The 24,778-nt window shown below is 33.7% G+C and overlaps 2 protein-coding genes across 2 annotated transcripts; one reads left to right on the forward strand and one right to left on the reverse strand.

Moving 5' to 3' along the window:
- Positions 1-1,223: 1,223 nt before the first annotated feature.
- Positions 1,224-3,831, reverse strand: LOC132182065 (uncharacterized). Its single transcript, XM_059595273.2, has 8 exons — positions 3,814-3,831; positions 3,649-3,697; positions 3,449-3,535; positions 2,664-2,797; positions 1,632-1,690; positions 1,495-1,549; positions 1,353-1,403; positions 1,224-1,280 (listed from the first exon to the last, which is right to left on the reverse strand). The coding sequence occupies exons 2-8, from the start codon at positions 3,695-3,697 to the stop codon at positions 1,224-1,226; spliced, it is 492 nt and encodes a 163-aa protein (XP_059451256.2). The 5' UTR covers positions 3,814-3,831.
- A 16,787-nt stretch (positions 3,832-20,618) lies between these two features.
- On the forward strand, positions 20,619-24,121 carry LOC132182404 (transcription factor MYB1-like). Its single transcript, XM_059595642.2, has 3 exons — positions 20,619-20,736; positions 20,932-21,061; positions 23,632-24,121. The coding sequence occupies exons 1-3, from the start codon at positions 20,619-20,621 to the stop codon at positions 24,119-24,121; spliced, it is 738 nt and encodes a 245-aa protein (XP_059451625.2).
- The last annotated feature ends 657 nt before the right edge of the window (positions 24,122-24,778 follow it).

Below are 24,778 nucleotides of genomic sequence, written 5' to 3' on the forward strand. Positions count from 1 at the left end.
TGACAAGGCTTGCTAGGATAGAAGGTGAGGCTGAGGATGACATGGTGGAGTATGTGGATGCATGCAGCTCTAGGTGATACTCTAATTAATTATGGTAATGTGAGACCGGGAGCCAAGGTGAGAAAACTTCTGATGACAAGAAACTTCCTAATAAATGGAAGGTATTACCTCAAATAAAGCGTTTTTATTTATCTCATAATATTTCTAACTATGATTCCAATGTATATTAATGGCAGACTCGAAGGATAGATGACCTCCGCTAGAGACTACGAATGAGAGGCTTCCGATGCAATCTTGTGTATATAAGCGCAACATCGAGGTTAAATGTGGTGCCATTGTTTGCAACAAGAATACAAGCAATAAGGTCAGCCTCCTACTACTGTACTATATAATGTTGAACGTGTATATATGTGTGTGTACATCTTAATGGCATTCTATATATAAAATATAGATAAATCAACTTAACAAAAAGTTTGTATTACCAAAATTAAAATCAAAAGAGAAAAAACTTCCCGTGATGCTTGTGTGTGTGCAGGTACCTTTCATCAAAGCAAGTAATTTATTGACATGCGTACATATTGTTGAGTCAGTACCAGTTAACTTCTTTATAATATTTAAAAAATATCACTTCAGGAAGAAGAAGAAAAAAAAAAAAAAAAAAGAGAAAGAGATACTAGATCTAAGTAAAAATTAATATCCATATATTCCACAAAAGTGCATTCAGGAGAAGACTTAGGGCCTGTTTGCGATTGCGTTTAAGGGACCTATTAACACCCAAAAAGTCTGTTTGAAAAAAAAATGCTGATTTGGTAAAAAAAATTAAAAGTGCTTTTAAGGGTTCAAAAAGCCTAAAAATAGCCAAAACGCACTTTTGGCAAAAGCTTAAAAATAAAGCTTTTGCCTAAAAGTGTTTTTTGACTTAAAAACTCTATTTCTCAAATGCAATCTCAAACAGACTCTTAGTAAAAGGCACAATTTAGGATAAGATACCAGGGAAATCAAGAACAGGCATTCAGCAAATACAGAATCACAAGATTTTGTGGGCTTGTGGATACAACTATATATGCACAGGTATCACCTAAAGGATGTCTATTTAGTAGTACTATTTCAATGGTCCTCAGCCTAGTCTTCAATTTAAGCTTTCCCAAAAATCAAAAAGTGAGGCAGACTGTACAAAATGCTACTAAAGCAATTTAGAAAGAACTCCAACAAACATACTAGCTTCAGCTCTTTATTGCCTTCTGCTGAGTCCAATTGGGATCATAGCGGCCAGCTGAAAGCTATCACAAATATGATATAAAAGGGAAAGCAGGGAAAAAGAAGCGAAAAAAGTCTGATGTAGAGGAAAGTACCAAATCATGCTCTTCCGGTTCTCTGCTAGGTTTTTTGGACTCGACCCAATCCTAACAAAAATTTAAGGAGACCATCAATTGAAGGTTGGAGTGTTGAAATAGAACATTAAAACTTACAAGAAGAGAACTATCAGAATCAAACCTGTTGTTGCTGTAATTTGGCATTCATATCCTCTGCAACCTTGGCGTAGTAAGTGCTGTTATTGTGAACAAATTGCATTGATAATTGTTAACAATATTTCATGCACTTCAATTGCTGCAGGTTGTGCTTCAAATTACCTCTTCTCCATTAATTTGGCAAATAAGTTGGCTCTTTCTTGTTGAATAAGCTCAAATGTCTGTTTATTAATGAATCAGGTTTAAAACTAAGAAGATAGCATATAGGTACCAAACTGTTTGTCCAGTGACTAATCAATCTCGTGAAATACATCCTTATTTGTCAAAAAAAGAAAAAGAAAAAGCCTGTATGTGGTACCCCTTATATGCAAACCATTTCTACCTCTCAAAGCCTAGTATAAGGTTATTGAGTCGTTAAGGATCATGATTCTCAAATCAGTTTCTCTTGTTTAACACCCCCATTTACCCCTCTCGAGGTAGTCCACTGAAAAGTAACAAAGTAACCTTCTGTGAAACATGTTTATTTTTCACGTACTTACAAGTTAATTTGGGCTTTAGAATGCCTTGAGTGGCGGGTTGTCCTTCTCGTACAAAATTAAAGGATCTCTTTTTTTTTTCTTTGTTCTTTTTTCTTTTGGTACAATTGTTAAGTTCTACGGTACTCAAATGAACCTTTTGCTCAGATTATACAATTAACAGCTAATTGATAACTCTTCAGTATCTGTACTACAAAGAATCTAACTATGTACAGAAGAAGCAAATAATGAAATAATGACATTAAGAAGTAGAATATTACACTTGCATAAACATACCAGGTAAAAAAGGAAGTATTATTATGACAATCTTTCTTCTGACTACCAATCTATGAGCATCTTATTGTACAGTTGGTACATTGAAGGAAGGGTAGCTACTGAGCAGGTGCCTATGTTGCTAGGCGTATTAGCTCTCCGTGTACAAGCATGGCACAGATATTAAGCAAGTTAGTGTGTACACAAAATGGACAGCATCCCTAGAATGCTAAGCATCACTTTTTCCAGGAAAAGAGACAAGTACGTCATCACAAAATAAGAGGCTTTCTTTCAAATATTAATTACTTCTTTGTATATGTTTCTGAGCTATCTTGAGCAACACATGGATTTACGACTAGAGGCTTGAACATAGACATGTGTGCGCGCACACAGGGGAGGGGGGCACCTGCGTAAGCGAGGATGAATCAGACTCCAGAGAGGCAAACTTTCTCTGTTTTTCCAAAATCTTTGAGCATATTTGACCCTTCGCCTTCATCATTAGCTCAGTATCTTCTTTAAGTTGCTTTGTTTCAGATTTTGCTGCAAAATAATGATAAAAAGCTTAGAATGTTAGCAAACAAGGATAAAAATTAGACAGCTTTAACAAAGAGATGCATTTCATATGCTTTTCATTCCAGAATTCAATAAATTTATCTAACTCGAATGCTGAAATAAAGAATGCAGAATAACAACAATAATATTGATGATGATAATAATAGCAACAACAACAACAACAATAAATACAATATTAACAATAATAAGCATCGGAAATAACTGCAAAATTATAAAAACGAAAAATAGTACTCATTCCAAACTACTCTGTAAATAATCATGGCTTGAAAACCTTAATCATTGAGAAATAAAACAAGAAGAAAAATAAAATAGCACGCAGAGAGTACAGAATCAAGAAGGCCTCTAACAGTTCCAAAGAAATTAAACCTCTCCGTATTCCCTAGATTAAACAAGCCAAAGGAAGAGATATAGGCCACTGGCAAATTTATGTTTATTTTTCAAGATCCATAATATTCCTTACAAATCTTCATTCATTTAACCAGACGAAATACTACAAAATGTTCAGCCTAATATGCATCAGAATTTTCCAGAAAAATCAGTATAAAACACATGCACATACATTGACACTGTACTACATACATGTAGGAAAACAATGTGAAGATAATTAAGCAGGCTAACCAGAATTGAGATCGTTTTCCATGGTTTGAATAGTGGTTAACTGCATTTGCTCTTCGACAGAAATCTTCGCCGCTTGATCCTCCACATCTGTCAACATTCATTTCAGTCATTGTTACAAATCGCTGTAACTCTATCGAATCCTTTTAATTACTCTTCTGATTTTGAGAGAGAGAGGGAGAGAGAGACAGAGACAGAGGTACCGTTCATCTGAGAGCGCAAAGTCTTCATGTACTGCAAGTACTCGTCCATCTGCGAATTCACAGAGAAATGCAATTCAGATCAAAATTCTGTTCTTCGAATTGGAACCAAAATAGGTTTTACTGAGAGAGAGAGGGAAATATTCTATTTAATTTGATCAAACCAACCTTACGATTGCTCCACAGAGAGAGAGAGAGTTTTTAGTCTTTTAGGTCTTCGGGAAATGAGTAATAGTAGAGTGGAGAAACTTTTGGTGGGGAAAGCAGTTATAGTAGATTCACTACCGCTGCGTTGTATGGGTTATCAAGCTCTCAACGAAGTATGATATGGGAACAATGACTGTGGGCTGAGGAACAGGCTTCCAGAAGTACCGCATCCGTTGGGCCATAAGCCTTCAACAATAGCACATCGACTGGGCTTCCAGTGGGATGGTTCAAAAGTGCATAGGCCTCTCTGCAACAGCCTTCCTCCATTCATTTTTATAAGATAAATTATTGCGGTCAATATTTTCATTTTTAGAGAATATTCTCAATTTCTTACACCGACTTCTCTACACTTATAAGTAGCTTTTAAAATTATTATTGAATTTTAAATAAATTTTTATTAAATTTTAATATAATTGTAATTTTAAAAGTCACGTATAAAATATAGAGAAGTTAATATAAATAAATAAAAATATGTATAACATTACTCTTTTTTCCGAGCTAATTAATTAGGTAAAAGGATACAACCTCATTAAAGAGAATATGCAAATATACATCAAATCTCTTGGACGTCACGTCATAGCATTTATATCTAGATTAAGCATATCAAAAGAAGGCATAAGTGGAATTTAAAAAATTGGTAAAAAAAAAAGAGGTGGAATTGAAATTGTACTTCAAGATTGTATCTAAAACCTTTTGATTCGGGATCCCCTATGTTAACCATAATGTTGTAAATGACGCTACAGTTGAAGCTACAATCTTGTCCTCACCCAAAATAAGAGAAGCTAAGCCAAAGGATAAGATAAAGCCAGAGAATAACATTGATCATTAGATTATTTGATTTTCCACAAACATGATCCATATACATTGTCTGGTAAGTAATTCATAAAATAAATTTTAGTCTCTATAATTAGGAATCTCGACAATTTTCATAGATTCTGTATGGGTAGGGGATAGATCAAGTTCCTTTTACAACCTCCTACATTCCCGTGCACCTACAGCTTAGTTTGGAGGAAATTTCGTTCAATCTACTCTACTAAATGACAAGTGTCATTTAACATTTTTAGGTTTTTAAAAAATTAATGTTTGGGTTCGTAAATTAGTGAAATGACAATAAATAACTGTTAAAAAAATTAAAGAAAACATATAAAATATGAAACTTGGCACTTATTAAAGTAGATTAGAAGAAATTGAAACCAGTTTAGAGGTTATGCTGCTTTCTTATCAAGCAAAGAATCTTCTTAGAAGTCATTAAACATCCTCAAAACATGGAGCAAACTTGCCTTTTCATTTTATTTCCTTGTATATATATCTTTTCATGTACGCTTCTCCTTGTATCTTTCCCCTTTTGTATATCTCTTTTTCGTCCACCCGTTCCTTCTAATAATCTTCTTGTTAGTCTGTTAGATATATTACGAGATTTTTTTTTTCTTTTCTTTTTTGGTTTGTTTTATTGTATCTTTTATTCAAACATCAAGTGGTCGCCTTGGACTTTGTAGAAATTTGGACTTATATACAAGTAGATCGACGTTGATTCCTCGTCAATTCAAACTCCTTTGTTTAAAGGAGTTACTGATACATGTGATTGAATATATATATATATATATATATATATATATATATAAAGCCTGGCATGACTCAGCTTTTGTCCATGAAGCTTGGTCCCCTCCGCACCAAAGTTTCTTGAAAGCTAATTTTGACGTTGTCATTCGCCCATGTTCAGTGTTGCATTTGTGGTCCTCAGTGATCACACGGGTCTGATCATGGCTGCATGTACCAAGAAGTTACTCCATCTAGATGCCACGGCAGGGGAAGCCAATGTTGCCCTCTTGGCAATTAATTTCGCTGCTAAATTTGGTTGTTCCTCTATTATCTTTGAAGGGAATTCTTAGCTCTTCATCATTGTCATCAATAAAGATCATTTCTTCTAGGATTGGCTATGTGCCCTGGTGATAGCTGATATTCGCTTGCATCTTCTGCGATTTGTTAATTAGACTGCATCGAAAGTTTCAAGATGTGCTAACTCGAGAATATACTCAGTTGCTAAATGAACTACCTTCTATAATGTGTTTTGAAGCATTCTCGCTTATCCCCCTTTTCTCTCCTCCATTAGGATTAAGAGTGGGAAGGACCCATTTTGTAATCATTTTCCCTTTTCCTCCTTTGATATATATATAACTGAAAATTAAAGACAGTTGATAAACTGGATAAACAAAGTTTGATAAAAGCTGAAATCGTTATAGATTTAGATAAAGCTTACAAAAGCAAGTGATAGTGCTTACTGAAGTAAGTGACAGAGAAGAAGAAATGATAAAGCAGGGGAATGGCTAGAGAGCAAAAGAGCTTCAGAGGATGAAAGGCTCTGGTAAATTGTTTCTCCCTTACAATGGGGGAGTGGAGCCCGTTATATAGGCCAATTACATTGAATAAAACAAAATACAATCATGAACTAAACAGTAAAAGCAGATGCCGCGTTAATACGGTCAAAGGTGAACAGTAAAGGCACGTTCGGCACCAATCTGGAACAGTAGTTGTCGGCACTATAGTGTCGGCAGACAAATCTTGAACAGTGAATAGTGCGTCTGAACAGTAATCCTGTACAGTGTCGTTCGTGACAATAAACAGTAAAAGTGAACAATGGTTTTGTATAGTAACTTCAAATAGTAATGAATAGTGATCCGTTGAAGATCTTTAGATAATTGCTGTTGTTATGAATAGTGAACTAAGAACCAGCCGTTAATGGAATGGTAGCAGCTCTTTTTCGTCAGAACTCTTGGGAAATTCGTGACCGTTAAGGGGCCATTGAATCACAAGTCTTCTATCCCTGGGTAGGGATAATATTCCTGTGTGTCTTCATAATATGGGGGAATTTGAAGGGGTTTCTGAGACGGTGCAGATTTTTCTTTTTCATCGTCGTTATCTGAATTATCTTCAAGGGCGGCAAAGAGAGCTTTGATTTTCTCTTTCTTCTTTGAAGAAGATTTCTTCTTGGAAGAACTAGATGAATTGGAGGGGGAAGAAACAGGGGATATTTCCTTTTCTTCTTTTGGGGAGGAGAAAATACTGTGAGTAATTAAAAGTGGGGATTTAGCCGTTAATGGCAAAGCATGAGCCTTGGGAGCTTGAAACATTTCTTTGACAGAGATGACAATGGAATCAACTAGTGAGCATTTATCCCACCATTTGACAAACCACTGTCGTTGGATCTTATCATTTGAAAGGTGATATTGCCATTTCGGAATCCAAGGAATTTTGTATTTTTTGACAAAATAAAGCATAGTTGAAAACTTAGAGCCATAAGAATCAACTTTGTAGTTGTTCTTGAACAATTGGAAAGCTTCAACTAGTTGGAAAGGGAGGATATCAGGAAGAAGGCCAAATTGGTTCCACCATCTGGAAAGCCAGAGAGGAAGGATACCAGAGAAATTTTTTGTCAAAATTAACAAACCAAGAATGATCAAAAATCGAGGTTTGATAAAGCAAGAATTTAAACCAGGCATCGATATAGTCATAATAAGTGCAAGGGATAGAAAATCCGTTAAGGGATTTTGCGACAGAGGGATGATTACCCTATTCCTTTTCAGTGATAATCATTTTGAAATAAACACTATGATAAAATATCTTCTGGGGATTATTTCTGTCAGGAATAGCTTTGAAAGAGACAGAGTCAGTTTATTTTAAGACAGCAGAATAATATGCCAAATTTTTCTGGAGATGTTCAGGAATCCAGTGAAAATTTGGGGGAAAGTAGGAGAGGGCAATATCTCCGGCAGATTTGGAAGAGGAAGAACAATTTAATTCAACAAAGAATAAGTTCTGAGAATAAGGGAGAGTCATATAGGCAGACGTTTTATCATACCTAATGAAGGGAAAAGGGATCATAAGAGGAGGCAAGTGTACTTGAGTACGACATTTGAGAATCAGGGTAAAAAGGAGAAAATCTGTTGGTTATGGCAACAGAAGAAATTGGCAAAGAAGAAGCAAGGGAAGACTCTGATTTTAAGGTCAGAGCCTTGGAGTCAACTTTCTCTTTATCCTTTTTGCTGGCCATTATGGCACTGCAAAAATTCATAAGGAAAGTAATCAGAACCAAAATGGTTAAAACTTTAATAAAATATATGCAAAATAATGTCAAAATTCTTTTTTACAAAGCAGAAATAATAATATGCGCCATGTGCTAGGGATTGGTATGAACAATGAATTCTGGGAAAACACGACCGTCAGGGGGGTGTTTAGGCAAGATAAAACTTTGATGGTAACAGGGTCCTTATTCAACTCTAGATCTAAGGACTGTCTAAACTTAAACCTATTAACATCAATTTCAAATTTTGAAGCAAAAGGTATTTGAATATTAACATCAAATTTAACAGTTGAAACACCAATTTCGTCAACAGAAAATGGATAAAGTAAAGCTAGAAAAGGCATTTCAAGAATTACCCTTTCACTTATATTTTTGACAAGAACAATAGGAATATGAAAATGAATATTATCAAAACAGACATAAGCATTGTTTAATTCAAAATCAATGTGCAACTTGTTTCCACTCGTAGAGTCAAGTTTCTGAGTGGATTTTTCAAAATATTTACTAGGAATAAATCCTTCTTGAATGCAATTTAAATCAGAACCAGAATCAATTAAAGCAAAGACATCAAAAGCATAATCAGGGGAAATGGTAATTCTGACTTTGGAATACCATCTGGGAGGAACAATTTTACTGATCACACTGACAATCTTAACTTCATTAGACAAAGTTTTATGACTGGATTCAGCCTCATTATCATGCTCAGTTGTTTCGTTATCAGAAACACTTCCAGGAAAACATTGGTTAAGATTTAAAACCAAAAGCTTTTGTTGTAAATCTTTGTTTTCAATATTAACATTTTGCAAGGCAATTTGCAAGTTAACAATATCTTTCTTGATGATACTAATCTCATGCTGCAAATCTGAGATAGTAACTACCTTGGATTTTTGTTTTGAAAATCGTTTCAAGCTATCTTCAAGAGAGATTTTAGTGCCAACAGGTTTTTCAACATCTTTGATCATGAGTTTCTTAAGTTTTTTAAGATACTCTTCTTTTAAATCAGGATTATCAATTTTTGAAATCAGGGTAAGAAGTAAATCTTCTTGTTCTTCTGATTTGGTTAGAGCAGAACAAGTTTTTGGATTGCAGCAAGATTCAGTACAACCAAAATTGACACAATTTGCAGAAATATCAGAGGCAGAGTGATAATCAGAATCAGAGGAAGATAGAAAATCATTATCAGAAGAATAATCAGAAAATGCATTGTTTTGAAAAATTCTAAAGATTTTTTGCTTTTCATCGTCATTGATGTTTAAAGCATTAATCTCTTTTTTAATCTTTTTGGGAGGTTTTGGGCACTTGTCAGCATAGTGTCCTATTTCTCCACAATTGAAACATCTATTTTAGAAAAATATTTTTCAAATTTAGATTCTTTATTCTTTTTGGGAGGTTTTGAAAATTTAGGTTTATTAAATTTTCTTTTCTTGTGGCTATTGTAATATGGAGGGGGTGATTTCATGAAAGCTTTAGATTTCTTCCTTTGCGTTCTGGAAGGAGCAATAGGAGGTAATCCAAACTGTTCACAGAAATTTCCCATTTCATACTTAGCTTTCTTGGCGTTCTTAAGCTGCTGTCTGATCATCTTTTGATCGATGCACATCTTAATACCAAGTTTTTTGACAGTAGAGAATAAATCGCCATAAGTCAAATTTTCAAAATCAATAAGACCAGTGTCAGAACTGATCAATTCATCTTTAACTTTGTGAGCAAATAATGAAAGCAACCCATCAATAATCTTTTCTTTCCAATAAGGTTTTTGACTGTCAGGTCTAACCATAACACGAGAAAGAAAAACATCTTGATACCATCTATAGTCAGACATAGTAGGGCATCGAAGATTATTCAAATAATCAGAAATACGAGAAGTAATATTAGAGGGAGTACCAACAAAATGTTTGATAATTGTATAGATCAAGGAGTTAACACCATCAGGCTCACCCATACCAATTTGTTCATTGAAAATGGGTATTCCTTCTTCATCACTTTTTACTGCTTTCCTGATCTAATCTCTTCTTAGTTCAGTGAGATAATTATCCCACCAATTTCTAAGAGTACCAGAAAAACCAGTAGCAAGTGAATCCACAATATCAGCTTGGCTTTTATTGTGATTCGTGAGATAGGCATTAGCAACCATGGACATATGATTCATCTTATTAAGCAGTTCTTGCTCAGACAAACCATCGATATTTCATTCATACAATTTATCAGCAGAGACAGAGAATTGGGATTGGAGAAACCTTTCCTCAAATTGTAAATCAGGAGGAGTGGGTTTTGAATAAAAATTCTTTGTAAGATTAAAGGGCTTAGATCCGTCAAAGATCCTTTGGAGTTTTGGCTCCATCTCAATCTTACCAAAGTTTTGTTCAAGGATTCTAATATCAAAATCAGTAAAATCCTGGAAAGAAGTTTCAGAATCAGAAGAGGAAACTTTCTTAATACCAAAATTCTGACCAGAAGAACTGGCACGAACATTAGTTAATTCAGAAAGCAATTTGTTGACTTTCTCAAGGTTCATTTGAGAAGTCGTTTTCAAACCAGAAGATTTTTTCAAATCAGGGAGAGAAATCAGGGATTTTTCAATTTTAGATGAAACTTTTGGATCAGAAGAAAGAGAGGGAATTTTCTCTTCGATACGGTCCAATTGTTGTCCTAAAATATGAAGAGAATGAGAAACAAAATTATTTTGTTCGATAATCTTCCTATCGTTATTAATAGGATTCTTATCATCATGGGTTTTGAAAGGGGAACATTTCACAACAATTTTATTGACATCAAGAAGAGGATGAGAATATCTGATGACAGATTTATCTTCTTTGGTAAAATTCTTTTTGACAACATTCAAAACATTATCGACAGGGAAATGTTTTTGAAGATAATCAAAAAACAAAATGTGTTTTTGGGACTTAATCATCATTTCAGTCCATTTGACCTTAATGAGATTTTGTTCATTTTCAGAATATTTGGCACGGTAAGCATGCCGTAAATCACGATTTTCAGAAGATTTAAAATCTTTGTTCGAAGCTGGCCAATCAATAATAGAAAATAAATCTTTGATGGGAGCAGTAGCAGTAAGAACATTACACTGATGATGAGCAGTGGGAAGAGGAGCATTAAAATCAGAAGCAGAAGGAGAAACAGATCCACCTTCGTCATCCGTTTGGGGATGATTTCTAGTAGAGTAAAAAGCAGAACAAACTTGGGAATCGGTAGAAATTCTTTTGAGTTTCAAATCAAGGTTAACAACAGGACAAAAAGGAGGAGGAGCGTTAAGGGACTCATCCACATCTTTATCACGACGTCGGAGTCCTTCTGAGGTTGTAGAACCAGCAAAAGAATTCCTTCGTTCGTTAACCAACAGAGGCCTTTCGATTCTACCCGAAAGTCCTAGATCAAAGAAATTGATTTTGACAGATCCATCCATATATTGTTGGATATAATCAAGGCTAGAGGCATCATTCACTACTCGAGAATTTTTTGTAACACCTTCCAAAAGTGTTACAAGGCAAAACCCTCCCTTTGTTTGAAAGGTTACAAGGCAATCCTCCCCCTTGGTCTGATATTCATACTTCTCTTGTTCAAGAAATTAAGCTTCATGTCAAAACCCTCCCTTGCTTAGGCATCCCTTCTGATAACTCTTTCAAGATTGTTAATACTAACGCCTCTGAAATTGGATTTGGAGGTATTCTGAAACAAATTGTTTCCCAAGGATCTTCTCCAAATCTCCCGAACAAATTGTTCGATTTCGTTCTGGATCCTGGAACAGTGTGCAGATTAATTACAGTACTATTAAGAAAGAAATTCTTTCTGTTGTTTTGTGTATTACTAAATTTCAGTCTGATTTACTTAATCAAAAATTTCTTTTACGTATTGATTGCAAATCTGCCAAATATATTTTGAAAAAATATGTTGAAAACATTGCATCAAAACAGATTTTTGCCAGATGGCAAGCTATTTTAAGTGTTTTTTATTTTGATATTGAATATATTAAAGGGGCCAACAATTCAATTCCTGATTTTCTTACTCGTGAATTTTTGCAGTGCCACAATAGCCAACAAAAAGGGCAAGAAAAAGGTTAATACTGTTTTAAGACCCAAACCTACCATTCCTCTTTCTCTTGATGATCCCCTGACTGCTCAATTCTCAAAACTCCCCCAAACTCACCCTCAAGTTTCTCAGTCAATTACTTCTGCCTTTAGTCATTTCACTAAACGTGAAACTATGGCTCCTCCTAAAGAACCTTGTCCTCCTCCTCCTGTCAATATTTCCTTTCCTTGGGTTACTCTCCCCTTTTTCCCAGTATTTATTCTCTTCTGAAGATCATTCTCAATCCCCAGAGCAACTGGCTCATTCTTACTTTCCTTGTCATTTTCATTGGATCGCTGAACATCCTTTGAAAGACTTGTCATTCTATACTGATATCTTGATTCAAACCAAATCAGTCCGATTTCGACCCATTCCCAACCATGGCAATCCTCAAACGACTGTGGGTACTATTGCATATTTTGTTAATTTCATCTCTGTCGATGATTGGGGCTCTCACCCTTCTACACTTGTGCCTTCTTCCAACTCTCACATTCCTTATTCTTATTATGACTATGTGAATGCTTGGTTCCAATTTTTACTGTTCCATAATCCTGACGGTAAAAACTTTTGGTTTATCAGCTTTGATAAAAAATTTAATAGTTTTCTCCCAGCTTGGTTTAATCAGTGGTGGGCCCAGTTTGGTCTTACCCTAGATGTTCTCCCTCCTCTGCTTGTTTATGCCTATCACCTATTTTCATCCCATATCACCTGTGACGGTTGCTGTGATGATTATAACCCTATTTTTCCCACAATGCTTCATTTTGCCAAAAAATTCAGAGTTCCATGGTTTCTAAAATGGAAATATGTTAGGAACAATGAAAAAATTGAAAGACATTGGTTTTTAGCTAAAACTTGGGAAATGTCCCCCAAGATTGACCCCATTGTCAAAAAAGTTGAAATATTAACTCAAAGAGTTGCTGCTGCCATGCCAATTTTAGCACCTCCTCCTCCTCCAGTGCCAAAATTCTCTCCTACAACTGTTTCTAAAAAGAAACAATGGATTGAAGCCTTTCTCAATCCCACCTCTGATAATGAAGACTCTTAACGAGTCCGGGATAGAAGTCTTTTGATGCAATGGCCCCTTGATGGCCAAATTTCCCTGTTCTCAGTTCTGACCCATAACGGCCACGAATTTCTCTAGAGTTCCAACGAAAAAGAGCTGCTACCATTCCATTAACGGCTGGTTCTCAGTGTTCATAACAACAGCAATTAACTAAAAGATCTTCAATGGATCACTGTTCATCACTATTTGAAGTTACTGTGCAAAATCACTGTTCACTTTTACTGTTCATTGTCACGGACGACATTGTACAAGATTACTGTTCAGACGCACTATATATATATATATATATATATATATATATATATATATATATATATATATAATGTGTTTTTATAGTGTTTTCTTCGTTATAAATATATATTATTTTATAAAAAAATAAAAAAGAAACTGACTTTTATTTCTCTCATCTGATTTTAAAAAAATAATATATACCTAGGACTAGTAAAATACGTAACAATTCTCATAATATATATATATATATATATATATATATATATATATACACACACACACACACACAAACAAGTGGAACACTACAAGCCACCCACTCTCCGAGTAATGCTAATAGCTCCCAAATTGACTTAGTTTTTAAAATTGCTCATAGATCAAAATTCAATAATAATATTTTCAAATTTAATTGTAATTTTAAAAGTCAAATCATACTTATATGACGTAAAGATGACTCTAATCTTTCTACTAGCATTACCCTTTCTTTTCTTTTTTTCCTCCTATTCATAATTTTACTCATCAAGTGCATTTCACAACCTCCTATGATCTCATGCTATGTTTGAATTGGACAAAAATTTCATCCAAATCAATTTGGATGAAATATCTCCCAACCTATTTAAAATAGTGTCAAGTATCTATAAACATTTAAAAGAAACATTAAATTCGTAACATCGTTAATAACAGTTTGCTTACTTAGACTAAATTTAATGTGTCTTTTAAATGTTTATAGACACTTGGCACTATTTTCAATGGGTTTGAGGATATTTCCTCCATTATGGTTTGAATTTCTGTCCATTTGAATTATAGGGATCTAAATTGAAACCTTTTCATCTAACTTTTTATTGACTTGCGTGATTAGAGCATCTCCAGTAGTGTATTTAAAAGGGATATATTAGCTACATTTAGCTATTTTTGTCATTTTTTTTGCTCCAATAGAATAGCTTCATATTAGTTATTATACCTTAACTGCTGCAGTGAATAGCTTCATATTGTTATTCACCATAGCACACTAGATTGTTGAATATAATATTATTTCCACATTATTTTCTCTCTCCCTCAATGTGTCTCTCTCTTCTCTCTTCTCTCTTATCCATTAATGAATTTATGATACAAATTCAAGTCTTTTGAATTACTAAAAACTCAAAAAAAAAAAAAAATATTGAATAGCATGCATATAATTGACAAACTAAAAGTAGAAAAATAAAAATAACACACAGGTATGCTTCGTGAATCAATTCTATTGCAATTTACTAGATAATGCAAAAGCAGTAGCGGATCAAAAAAAAAAAAAAGATTAAAAAATAATATTTAACAAAATAAAAAATCTATTAGAGTTGATATTAAAATATGAGTAACTAAAATAGAGAATTGTGTTTTTTTACTAGGTATAATACTTCTTATTGTTGGAAATGCTGTTAGTGGGTGTGTTGCTTTCTTATTAAGCAATGAATCTTCTTACTCACCAAAAAAAAAAAAAAAAAAAAAAAAAAAAATCTTTAAAATATCGAGCAACTTGCTTTTTCATTTCATTTCATTTTCTTTTCTATGTATCCTTTCATGTACCGTGTACGCTTCTCCTTTTATCTTTCTCTTTTGTAGATCTCTTTTCGTCACCCCATTTCTTGTCATAACTTCTTTTTTTTTTTTTTCTAATAATCTTCTTGTTAGATATATTACGAGATTTTTTTTTTTTTTGAATTATTGTACGTCTTATTGATGCTTTGAGTGGTCACCTTTTGGACTTATGTAGAAATTTGGACTTACATAAAAATGGCCGTTGATTCCTGCTGTTTCGTCCAATAAATTCTTAGTAGGGGACCAAATAATCATTTGTGAACTGTAATTGTGACCTCACAAAAAAAAAAAACCTGTGACGAAATTTCTTTCAAAAAATATAATAAAATTATTTTTGTTCTGTGGTTGTCACAAAACATTTATTTGTATTATGTCATTGTCAATCGAATTAATCTTCTGCAAGCCAATTATTTTGTGTTCTGCATTCGACGACATATCTTGTGTTCTGTGATTGTCATTCCAATTAATTTACAAGCAAATTCCATCGCAATAACCAAAAAAAAGAAAAAAAGACATGCCTTTTTAGTCCATATGCAGAACACAACTTGCGTTCTGCATTCCACAACTTGGGCAGCTGGTCCCAATTTTTTTTTTTTTTTTTTTTTTTTTTTGGGTCTTTTTCCTTGCCACGTCAGTTTGTAAGACTTTGTTTGTAAAAGCCTTTGTAAGTATAGCAATTCTCATAAAAGCAAGTCTCCTGTTGGGAGACGTGGTCCGACAATATAATCAATACAATCAAAACTCTGACATCAAATCTAATTCAATGAGAGATAAAGAAAGCACAAGAGTGCAAGTGAACCCGGCCTATAAAATCTTCCAACGTAAAAGTTGAGTGGTCCTAATTCCTAAACGTCCTTTTAGGCCACCTTCATCTTCTGTCGGTTGAAATTTTAAAAAATTGTCCAGGTAAAAAAGGCTTGTCGCCGTATTAACATACAAACTCATTTAATAAATTGACATGTGTTCCTTAACATGTGAGAAGTATATATTATTTTTTAATAATGCACATATTATTAAAAAATAGCATGTACTTCTCATATAAAGAACATACATTATTTTATTATATAAGTTTATATGAATTATCTATGAATCGCAAATTTTTGTCAGCCATGGACACTGCTAGTTTGCATGATTACCATCATTGGTTTCGCTTTTGGTACCAATGGAAGTTGATTCGGCCCACTACCCTTTCCTAAGAAGGAAAAGCAATAATATAAGAAGTTACTCATGTAAGGACAACTTATATGAAACAGTTAAATGAATCGATGTAAGCTATTATTTTATAATTTGGGGTATTTAGAAACAAAATGTTTTCGAAGGGAAAAATATATAATATACAAATTTTTACATAATTTTTTCTGCAAATTAAGTTCTTAGAAATGTCAAGGACTTATTTCGTAATTTCAAAAATGATTCCGCTAGCTTTCTAAAGAGAGTTGTTCCGAAATATATCTAAGAGTATCTCCAATAGATGCTGTAAGATGGCTTTTTAGTTAAACGTAGTAATTTTGTCCCTCCAACAGTTATTGTAAAGTAGCATTTTTTTTTACAATTACTACATTAAGTTTTCATATTTGAAAACTGACTGTAGCAACGGTAAGACTTAGTTTATCATATTTTCTCTCTTTCAATTATTTTAATAATTTCTCTCTCATTCACTCTTTTTCCCCTTCTCTTTCAATAAGGATTGTGCATCTCAGCGCCTCCTTGATATAGATTGCGTAGCCGTCAATTTGTTTTATTTTTTAAATTGACTTTATGTTGTTATTTTATTGGGGTTAGAATTTTAAGAGTCTTTATTTTGTTATTTTATTAGGTTTAGAGTTTTTGTGGTATTTATATCATAATAAAAAATATTTTCTTTTTTAAAGATTTCCTTGAGTATGGTGTTTTCTAGAATTTCTACAATCTATAAAACTGAAAATAATAATAACAAAGAATGGAATAATCACCGGTGGTCAAATGCCAGATGGTACAAAATCCATCAATGTCAATGGTTGTTTTTTAGAGAGATGCAATTAATGAATGATGGATACCTTTCATATTTTACAAAGACATAGTAAACGTAGTAATAGCGACTGTTTTAGCATCTCAATCATGATTTTTTATTCATTTATTTGTTTTTTTTTTTTTTTTTAAGTGTTACATTCAAAAGAACATTAATGTCGTTGGTAGTACGAATTTTATTATGGGTTAAATACTAAATATTTTTTTGGGGTTTAGTTGTTTTATTTTTTTTTTTCTTAGGGTTTGATTTTTATCACAAGAAATCTCTGTGGTTTTAATAATAGACCAAATTAGTTATCTGTCAGTTGACCGTTAATTGACTTAACGAAAGTCTATGTGGACCAATCAAATGTTGACACGTGGCACCTACTTAATTTTTTTAAAAAAATGTATTTAAAAAAAAAGAAAAAAAATTGGGGGTGGCGCGCCATTTGGGGGTGGCTCAGCCACTGGGGGTGGCCGAGCCACCCCCATCCGACCAGATGGGGGCGGCCAGGCCACCCCCTTGGTGCCCAAGGCCACCCCCAAATGGCTAAGGGGGTGGCCAATTTTTTTTTTTTTTTTTTAAATACATTTTTTTAATTAAAATTTTTTTTAATAGGTGCCACGTATCAACATTTGATTGGTCCACGTGAATTTTCGTTAAGTCAGCTGACAGAATGACTAATTAGGTCTATTATCAAAACTTAAAAATCAAACCCTAAGGAGAAAAAAATAAAGTAACTAAACCCCATGGGGTATTTAGTATTTAATCCTTTTATTATAAAATTTTTACTAATTAATTAACATGATATGATTATAAAAGTGATTTAACTAATTCTTCTAATTGATTATAAGGGTAACTGAACCACTCACACAATTTTTCAGGTCGTGATCGCTCAATGCTAATGAATGGCTCAAAACTCAAAAGTTGCCGCTTCATCAATCCAGATTAAAAATTAAAAGCATCTCTCTTTCCCTCTTACTTCCCAATTACCACCGCCAACAAAAATATCTCCTTGATTTCCCTCTCTCTTTCGCTGTTGGGGGAATAACCGATAAGAGGACATCCATGCACCTTTGCCGTGAAGGTGGAGTTGAAGGAGTAGTCAGTCTCGATTAAAGAGGTGTGGCTAATGAGGATGTTAGCGAATTCGTCCTCATGCCTCTGGCAAAGTTAGACTTTTGGTTCATCGCGGATAAAAAAAATTAAAAATTAAAACTAAATAATATAACTAACAATAGATATAGCGAATTCGTCCTCATGCCTCTGGCAAAGTTAGACTTTTGGTTCATCGCGGATAAAAAAAATTAAAAATTAAAACTAAATAATATAACTAACAATATATATATATATATATATATATATATATATATATATAGAGAGAGAGAGAGAGAGAGAGAGAAATATTCGGCTTCATTAAAAAGTCCATCTTTTGGCCATTTTAATCCTAAGTGGCATGACTCATTTTCATTTTTTATTGTGGCAAGACCCATTAAAATCTACTAATTTTAAAATGGGTCATGACACTTAAGATTAAAATGGCTAAAAAATGGACTTTTTAATGAAGCCAACCATTTCTCATATATATATATATATATATATATATATATATATAACATCAAATGCGAAATTCACCATGTTTTACATTTATGTGGTTTCACGATACTGTTTACATTTATGAACTTTCATTCTCTCATTTGACAAATGGCAAGCTGTGGATGGTTATAACCATAAATACAAAAGCTGTTTTTTTTTTTTTTTTAGAGAAATACTTGGCTTCATTAAAAAGTCAATATTTTAGCCATTTTAATCCTAGGTGGCATGCATGGCTCATTTTCTAGAAATCTATTAATTTATTGTTTAAAATCTATTAATTTTAAAATGAGCTATACCACCTAGGATTAAAATAGCCAAAAAATAAATTTTTTAATGAAGCCAAGCATTTTTTTTTTAATTTTTTAATTTTTTAATTTTTTTATCCCGTGCATCGAATCTTGTCCATGTAATACAAGTGGACAAAATTCCAAATTAAGAGCATGCAGGAAAAGTAGAGCCATTTTATTTTTAGGGTAAGCAAAGAAAATAAGTAAAGATTATTCTAAGAGCACTTACAATAGGGTTTTTTTTTTAAGAGTTTAACTTCAATATGGTCATGGCACAAAACCATTGTATTGTGCCCACCATTTAGAAGCTGACACCTTATCTTAGAACAAAAAATCAAAATGAGAACAAAACACCAAATTATTCCATCTTCTCTCAATAAAAATAAAAAATAAAAATAAAAATAAAAATAAAATAAAAATTATAAGGGTGGTGGGAGAAGCACCGGCGCATGGGGGTGGCGCACACAGGGCCGACAGAGAGAAAGAGAGACAGAGGCGGTGGGCGGCGGCGTCTGGGCGTGGGCGGAGACGGGTGGTGGCTCAAATGGTTGTGGGAGAAATAATCATGTGTTTTGCTAGCATATATTTTTCTTGCAATTTTCCTGCAGAGCTAATGTGTCAAACTCTGAGCTAGTGGTGGGCATAAAACCTTTGTTTTGTGCCATAACCACACATAAAATGTGATGATCAAGGAAATGTTATAGCTGCCCAAAGCAAACGTATCAGTGTTATACAGGCTCCAGTTGTTGGTGAAGCTATGGCAGCTTTGGAAGCTGTGGAGTTTAGTAGGGAGGTGGGGTTGCAAGATGTCATCTTAGAGAGAGATTCCTTGCAAGTTGTCCAAGCCTTACAAAAAACAGAGCAGAACTGGATCCCCTATGGGCATATTGTTGAAGATGCTAGGTTGATATTAAACACACGTAGGAGCTGGTTGGTGCAACATGTAAACCACGAAGCTAATGGAGCAGCTCATGTTTTAGTGGTCCTTCTGAGCGAGTTTGGTTGGAAGAGATTCCTTTATGTATTTATGACATTGTTTCTATAGAGCAACATGCTCTTTCTGTTTAGAGCTTTTTGACTCTAGATGTTTCCTTATTCTAAATGAATGAAATGATATTCTCATTTACCAAAAAAAGATGCTCACTTTTTTTAATTGTTTTAAATTTGAAGAATATATATATATATATATATATATATATATATATATATATATATATTTTTTTTTTTTCTTTTCAAAATATAAATTTTTTACTTACCTAGTTACCTTCATATTTTTTACAAAATTCAATCACAATCTTCAATAAAAAGCAAAGAGATGAGAAAAAAAAAAAAAAAAAATTGTATTAGAATCATGGATAGGATACAATGGATATATAGCGGTAGCTCTATCGCATACTCAATATTTAAGGAAGTATAGAGAAGCTGCTGCAAATAGTTTCTTGTAATTTTTTTTTTTTTAATATTTTTAGGGAAGAAAATTAGCTATAAAGTAGCTTTTAAATGCTCAAGCAAGCCAGGGGGTCGAGAGCCAAATATTGGAATTTTTTTTTTCCTCTAAATGATTTTTTTTTTTTTTTAAAGAAAAAATTATGTATTCATTATAATTATCATTCTCTTATTGGGGATCGTATATATTTTTTTTCCCAACTTTTGGGGGCCATAAATTTGTTTTTGTTTTGGGGTTGGTGGGTTTGGTTGGCCACTGGATTGACAATTTGTTGTGAAGTCTGAAACACGTGGATTTTGTAGACGTTGGACATTGACGCAGGCGAAATGTGTCAATATATAGGAAGTGCTGCATGCTTGGGACAAACTAAAAAAGGTAACCGCTTAAAGGTACTTTAATCAACTATCAATCCGCCCTCCATGGAGCACTCTTTCGGTGTGAGAAAAGGTGCATGGACTGAAGAGGAAGATATCCTTCTCAGGCAGTGCGTTGAGAACTATGGAGAAGGACAGTGGTTTCAAATTCCTCACAGAGCAGGTAGTTCAGGAGAGAGAGAGAGAGAGAGAGAGAGAGAGAGAGAGATTAATATTCTTTGATTAAGCAAGTACTTATATATATATATATATATATATATAATCCAAGAAAAATGTAAGTTTTGTTTTCAATATTATAATGCAACCCTCATTGGAGCTTAATTAGAAGTTTAAAGGATTGGGTTTATGCAATTTGCAGGCTTAAATAGATGCCGGAAAAGCTGTAGAATGAGGTGGCTGAACTACCTGAAGCCAAATGTCAAGAGAGGAGGCTTTGCCGCAGACGAAGTTGATCTGATTATCAGGCTCCATAAACTCTTAGGCAACAGGCAAGTGTAGCTAGTTAATATAATATAATTCCAACTGATAATGCAGGATCGGATCAGCAGTTAGACATGCATGACCTCATGCAAGCATCAAATTAATAACTCTCAATGGCTCTTTCTTTTTTCCTTTTTCCCGAGAATATATGGAACATATATATGTTTATATATCAGAGAGAGGGAGAGAGAGATTGCTCAAGCTTGCTCTTTCTTTATACGAGCAGAGCATGAAAGCATTTATATATATGTTCTGTGTATGTGTGTTTGTCTTAGTATTATAATCCGAGGCTAGCTCTTGTTTGTCGTCCCTTTTAACGATCTTAGCAACAAAAGAGATTTTTTTTTTTTTTTTTAACTGGAAGGGATGAGTGTGACAATTGGTAATTTGTGGAGACAACGTATAAATGAGTGCTGGTTGAGGGCGAACCCTTAATTCTACCAGACATCATCATCCAAACCTCCTTCAAAACCAGAAATTCCAGTAGCTGGTTATAGCCATTCCAACCCTCCTAACAATTGTCCATGTTTCAAATGCCAAGATATTTGTCACATTGCTTCTAATCATCTTGTTGAGGTGCAACAGTGACACTCTTCTTACGTGAACAGCTCTTAAAACATGTTTTGCGGGGTGCAATTTTAAATGCAATAAAATGTTTTGGCTTTTTTCACTCGACTCCAATTAGTTTTCACATCAGATGGTCAAAGACTCGATTAACAAATGGTATCAGAGCTCGGGTTATGGGTTCAAGTCACGGGAGCATCACGTTGAGGTGCAATCGTGTTGCTCTGCTCACGTGGATGACTCTTAGAACATGCCTTGCAGAGTGCCCGAAAAATTATTTCTCCTGTGGACAAAGATGAAAGCGAAGACAAAGATTTGGGTGAAGCAATATATGATGAGGATGTAGACAAAAAGGAAATGGTATAATGCGGATTAGGGGATTCCTATGGGGCCGGGGTTGTAGGAGTTAGCTAGAGTGCAGTTGATGTAAAAGAGTCGTTTGACTATATAGGTAAGTAATATGCTTGTGTGCATGCTCAATAAATCCATATAGGCTTGCAAACTCAAGAAACAGTGTAAATTTAAACAGACAAACTAAGGTGGCTCTTAGCTCTGCCGAAATTAGTTCATTTACCACCCTACACTTGTCTTTTTGAGTTTGGTAAGAATTTTTATTCAATGTGAATGAGAATGGAAAGAATTCCAAACTTTCCTAAAAGCTCATTATAATTACATAACATGATCTAATTTTAGCAGGGGTGTCAAAAATTACCGGGGAACAGGAACCGGGTGCATTTATATATAATAATAATTTTTTAATATTATATATATATATATATTAAATTAATATACAAAAAAACCAATGCCTCTATAACAATGATTTTTCTTTGATGGCTCCAAATTATTATTTTGCCCTTTGGTATTAAGCTCACCCAGTTTAATTAGTAAGGAAATAATGAATTTGATTTGGAGTTATTTTGTCTTTTAATACACAAAGGTAAGAAAATAATGAATTTTAATTAGTTTGACCGGGTTTTTGGGTATTTCACCTCACTTACTTTTTGTATGATGGTATAGATTTACGGTTAGGCCTTATTCTTTCTTTGTCATAGTTAAATTAAGAGGGTTATTTGTGTCTTCTCATCATTTTTATTTTCCTTCTATCTTTCTTTCTTTTTTTTTTTTTTTTCTTCGTCTTCATCCTCCGAGAGCCTCCTCTCTCTCCTCATTTTTTCTTTTTCCATTTTCTTCTCTTCTCCCTCTTCTTTTCATTTTCTGAAATGAAACCTTATGATTTTTTCATGAGGTTTCAAAAAAAAAAAAAAAAAAAAACAAATTTAAAAAAAAAACCGGTTACGGGACCGGGTAAAAACCGGAACCAGCCGGTAACCGAGACCCAGTTCCTGGTTCCGGTTTCCAAAATCCAAGAACCAGGGTACCCCGATTCCGGTCTCTGTTTTGGCCAAAAATCGGGAAACCGGACCGGGTTGACACCCCTAAATTTTAGGAACTAGATCCTTTCTAGCCAGTTAGTTATATTTTATGGGTATTTTTGTCCATTCACTTTTTGAGGGGACAAAATTACTCTTCAAATATAACTAACTATATATTCTCTAATTCAAATGAACTGAAGACGATCCTAATTTCTAATGGACAAAGTTTTCTTCCAAACTGGGTTGGAGGAATTTCCTTCAACCTAGTCTATAAAAATGACATGTGTCTATTTTCTTAATAACATGTATGAGATGCACATGAATTTTTTATAAAATTTATTTCAACTTTGTCCTTACTATTAAAATAACACATGCATCTCACATGTTTAAGGGACACATGTCCTTTTTATAGACTAGGTTGAAGGAAATTCCTCCAACCTAATTTGAAGGAAAACTTTGTCAATTCCTAATTTTGTTAATGAAAACAAACGGAGTTTGACCGTCTACTTTCTCTCTCTTTCTTTTCCCCCCTTATTTTTTATGCATGCTAATGTGGTCTTTTTTTATAAACATGTCTAATGTATAGTTAATTGAATATTTATTGAACATTTTGGTGACGTTTATATGCTATGTTTGTGTAGATGGTCACTAATTGCAGGTAGGCTTCCAGGAAGAACAGCTAATGATGTGAAAAACTTTTGGAATTCACACTTAAGCAAGAAGGAAACTTCGAGCACTAAAGACACAAAAGAAAAGGCACAAGACATTTTGAAAGTGAAAGTGATAAAACCTCGACCTCGAACTTTGTCCAAAAATTTTACTTGGGTAAGTGGGAAACTTACAACTCCAGAAAGCTTTGAACCAAATGGCAATACGAGCAACATATCTCCAACATTAATGTCGTCAAAAAGTATGATTAAGTGGTGGGAATACTTGTTAGATGACAAAGAAGATGACAAAAGAGCCACATGCTCCGGAAGTGGGTTAGATAAAGAGCCCAACAAGGATCTTTGGGCTGACATAATAGCATCAGAAGCAAAAGTTTGGAACATGTTTTATGAGGATGATCCAAATTGCTTTGCTGACATCTCTTTTGACATGAGCTTTTGGAATTTTGTCAATGCTGAATAATGATTATAGAATTAGAAATCCTAGTCCTTTATTTAGTAGGATTATCATTATGAAAATTATCCATTAGGATTTAATCATTTCTCTCTCTCTCGCTCTCTATTTGTGCATCCTAATTTCTATAATTAAGAACATGGTTTCCTATAAATAAAGCCCATGGGGCATGTCAATAAACTTTTACATTGTATGTAAAAATTTGTTTAAGCATTTATAAACAAAGAAGCTCAAGATCATTGTATTTTTCCTTGATGCTAGTGAAGTGATAATTTTGATAAATTAGGAAATAAATTCATTGTCAATTACGTTTTGTTTTTCTATTCACAATTATTTCGTTTTTTATAATGGTTATAAGCATTTTATATTCATAAAAAAATTATTATTGTTACAAGCATGTATGTAGTTGGGGACGTTGTTGATGTTAGCCCCACACTAAAAACAAAAAAAAAAGGGGTCGGTTTAAGTCTATTAGATTTGTGATTAGTTTAACAGTGTTTTTACTAAAATAAATAAATAAATAAAATAAAAGGCTTTATTTTAAAATTAAATTATTAGAGGATATTTTCCTAAAAACGTTGCTTGCTTATAAGCATGTTTAAGGCCCAACCAGATATCAATTTATCCTAAGTTAAGGCCTAACTCATCTCGAACCCACTGCAGCAG

This window comes from Corylus avellana, chromosome 5 (assembly GCF_965113065.1).
Source record: "Corylus avellana chromosome 5, dhCorAvel1.hap1.2, whole genome shotgun sequence".
Taxonomy (NCBI): domain Eukaryota; kingdom Viridiplantae; phylum Streptophyta; class Magnoliopsida; order Fagales; family Betulaceae; genus Corylus; species Corylus avellana.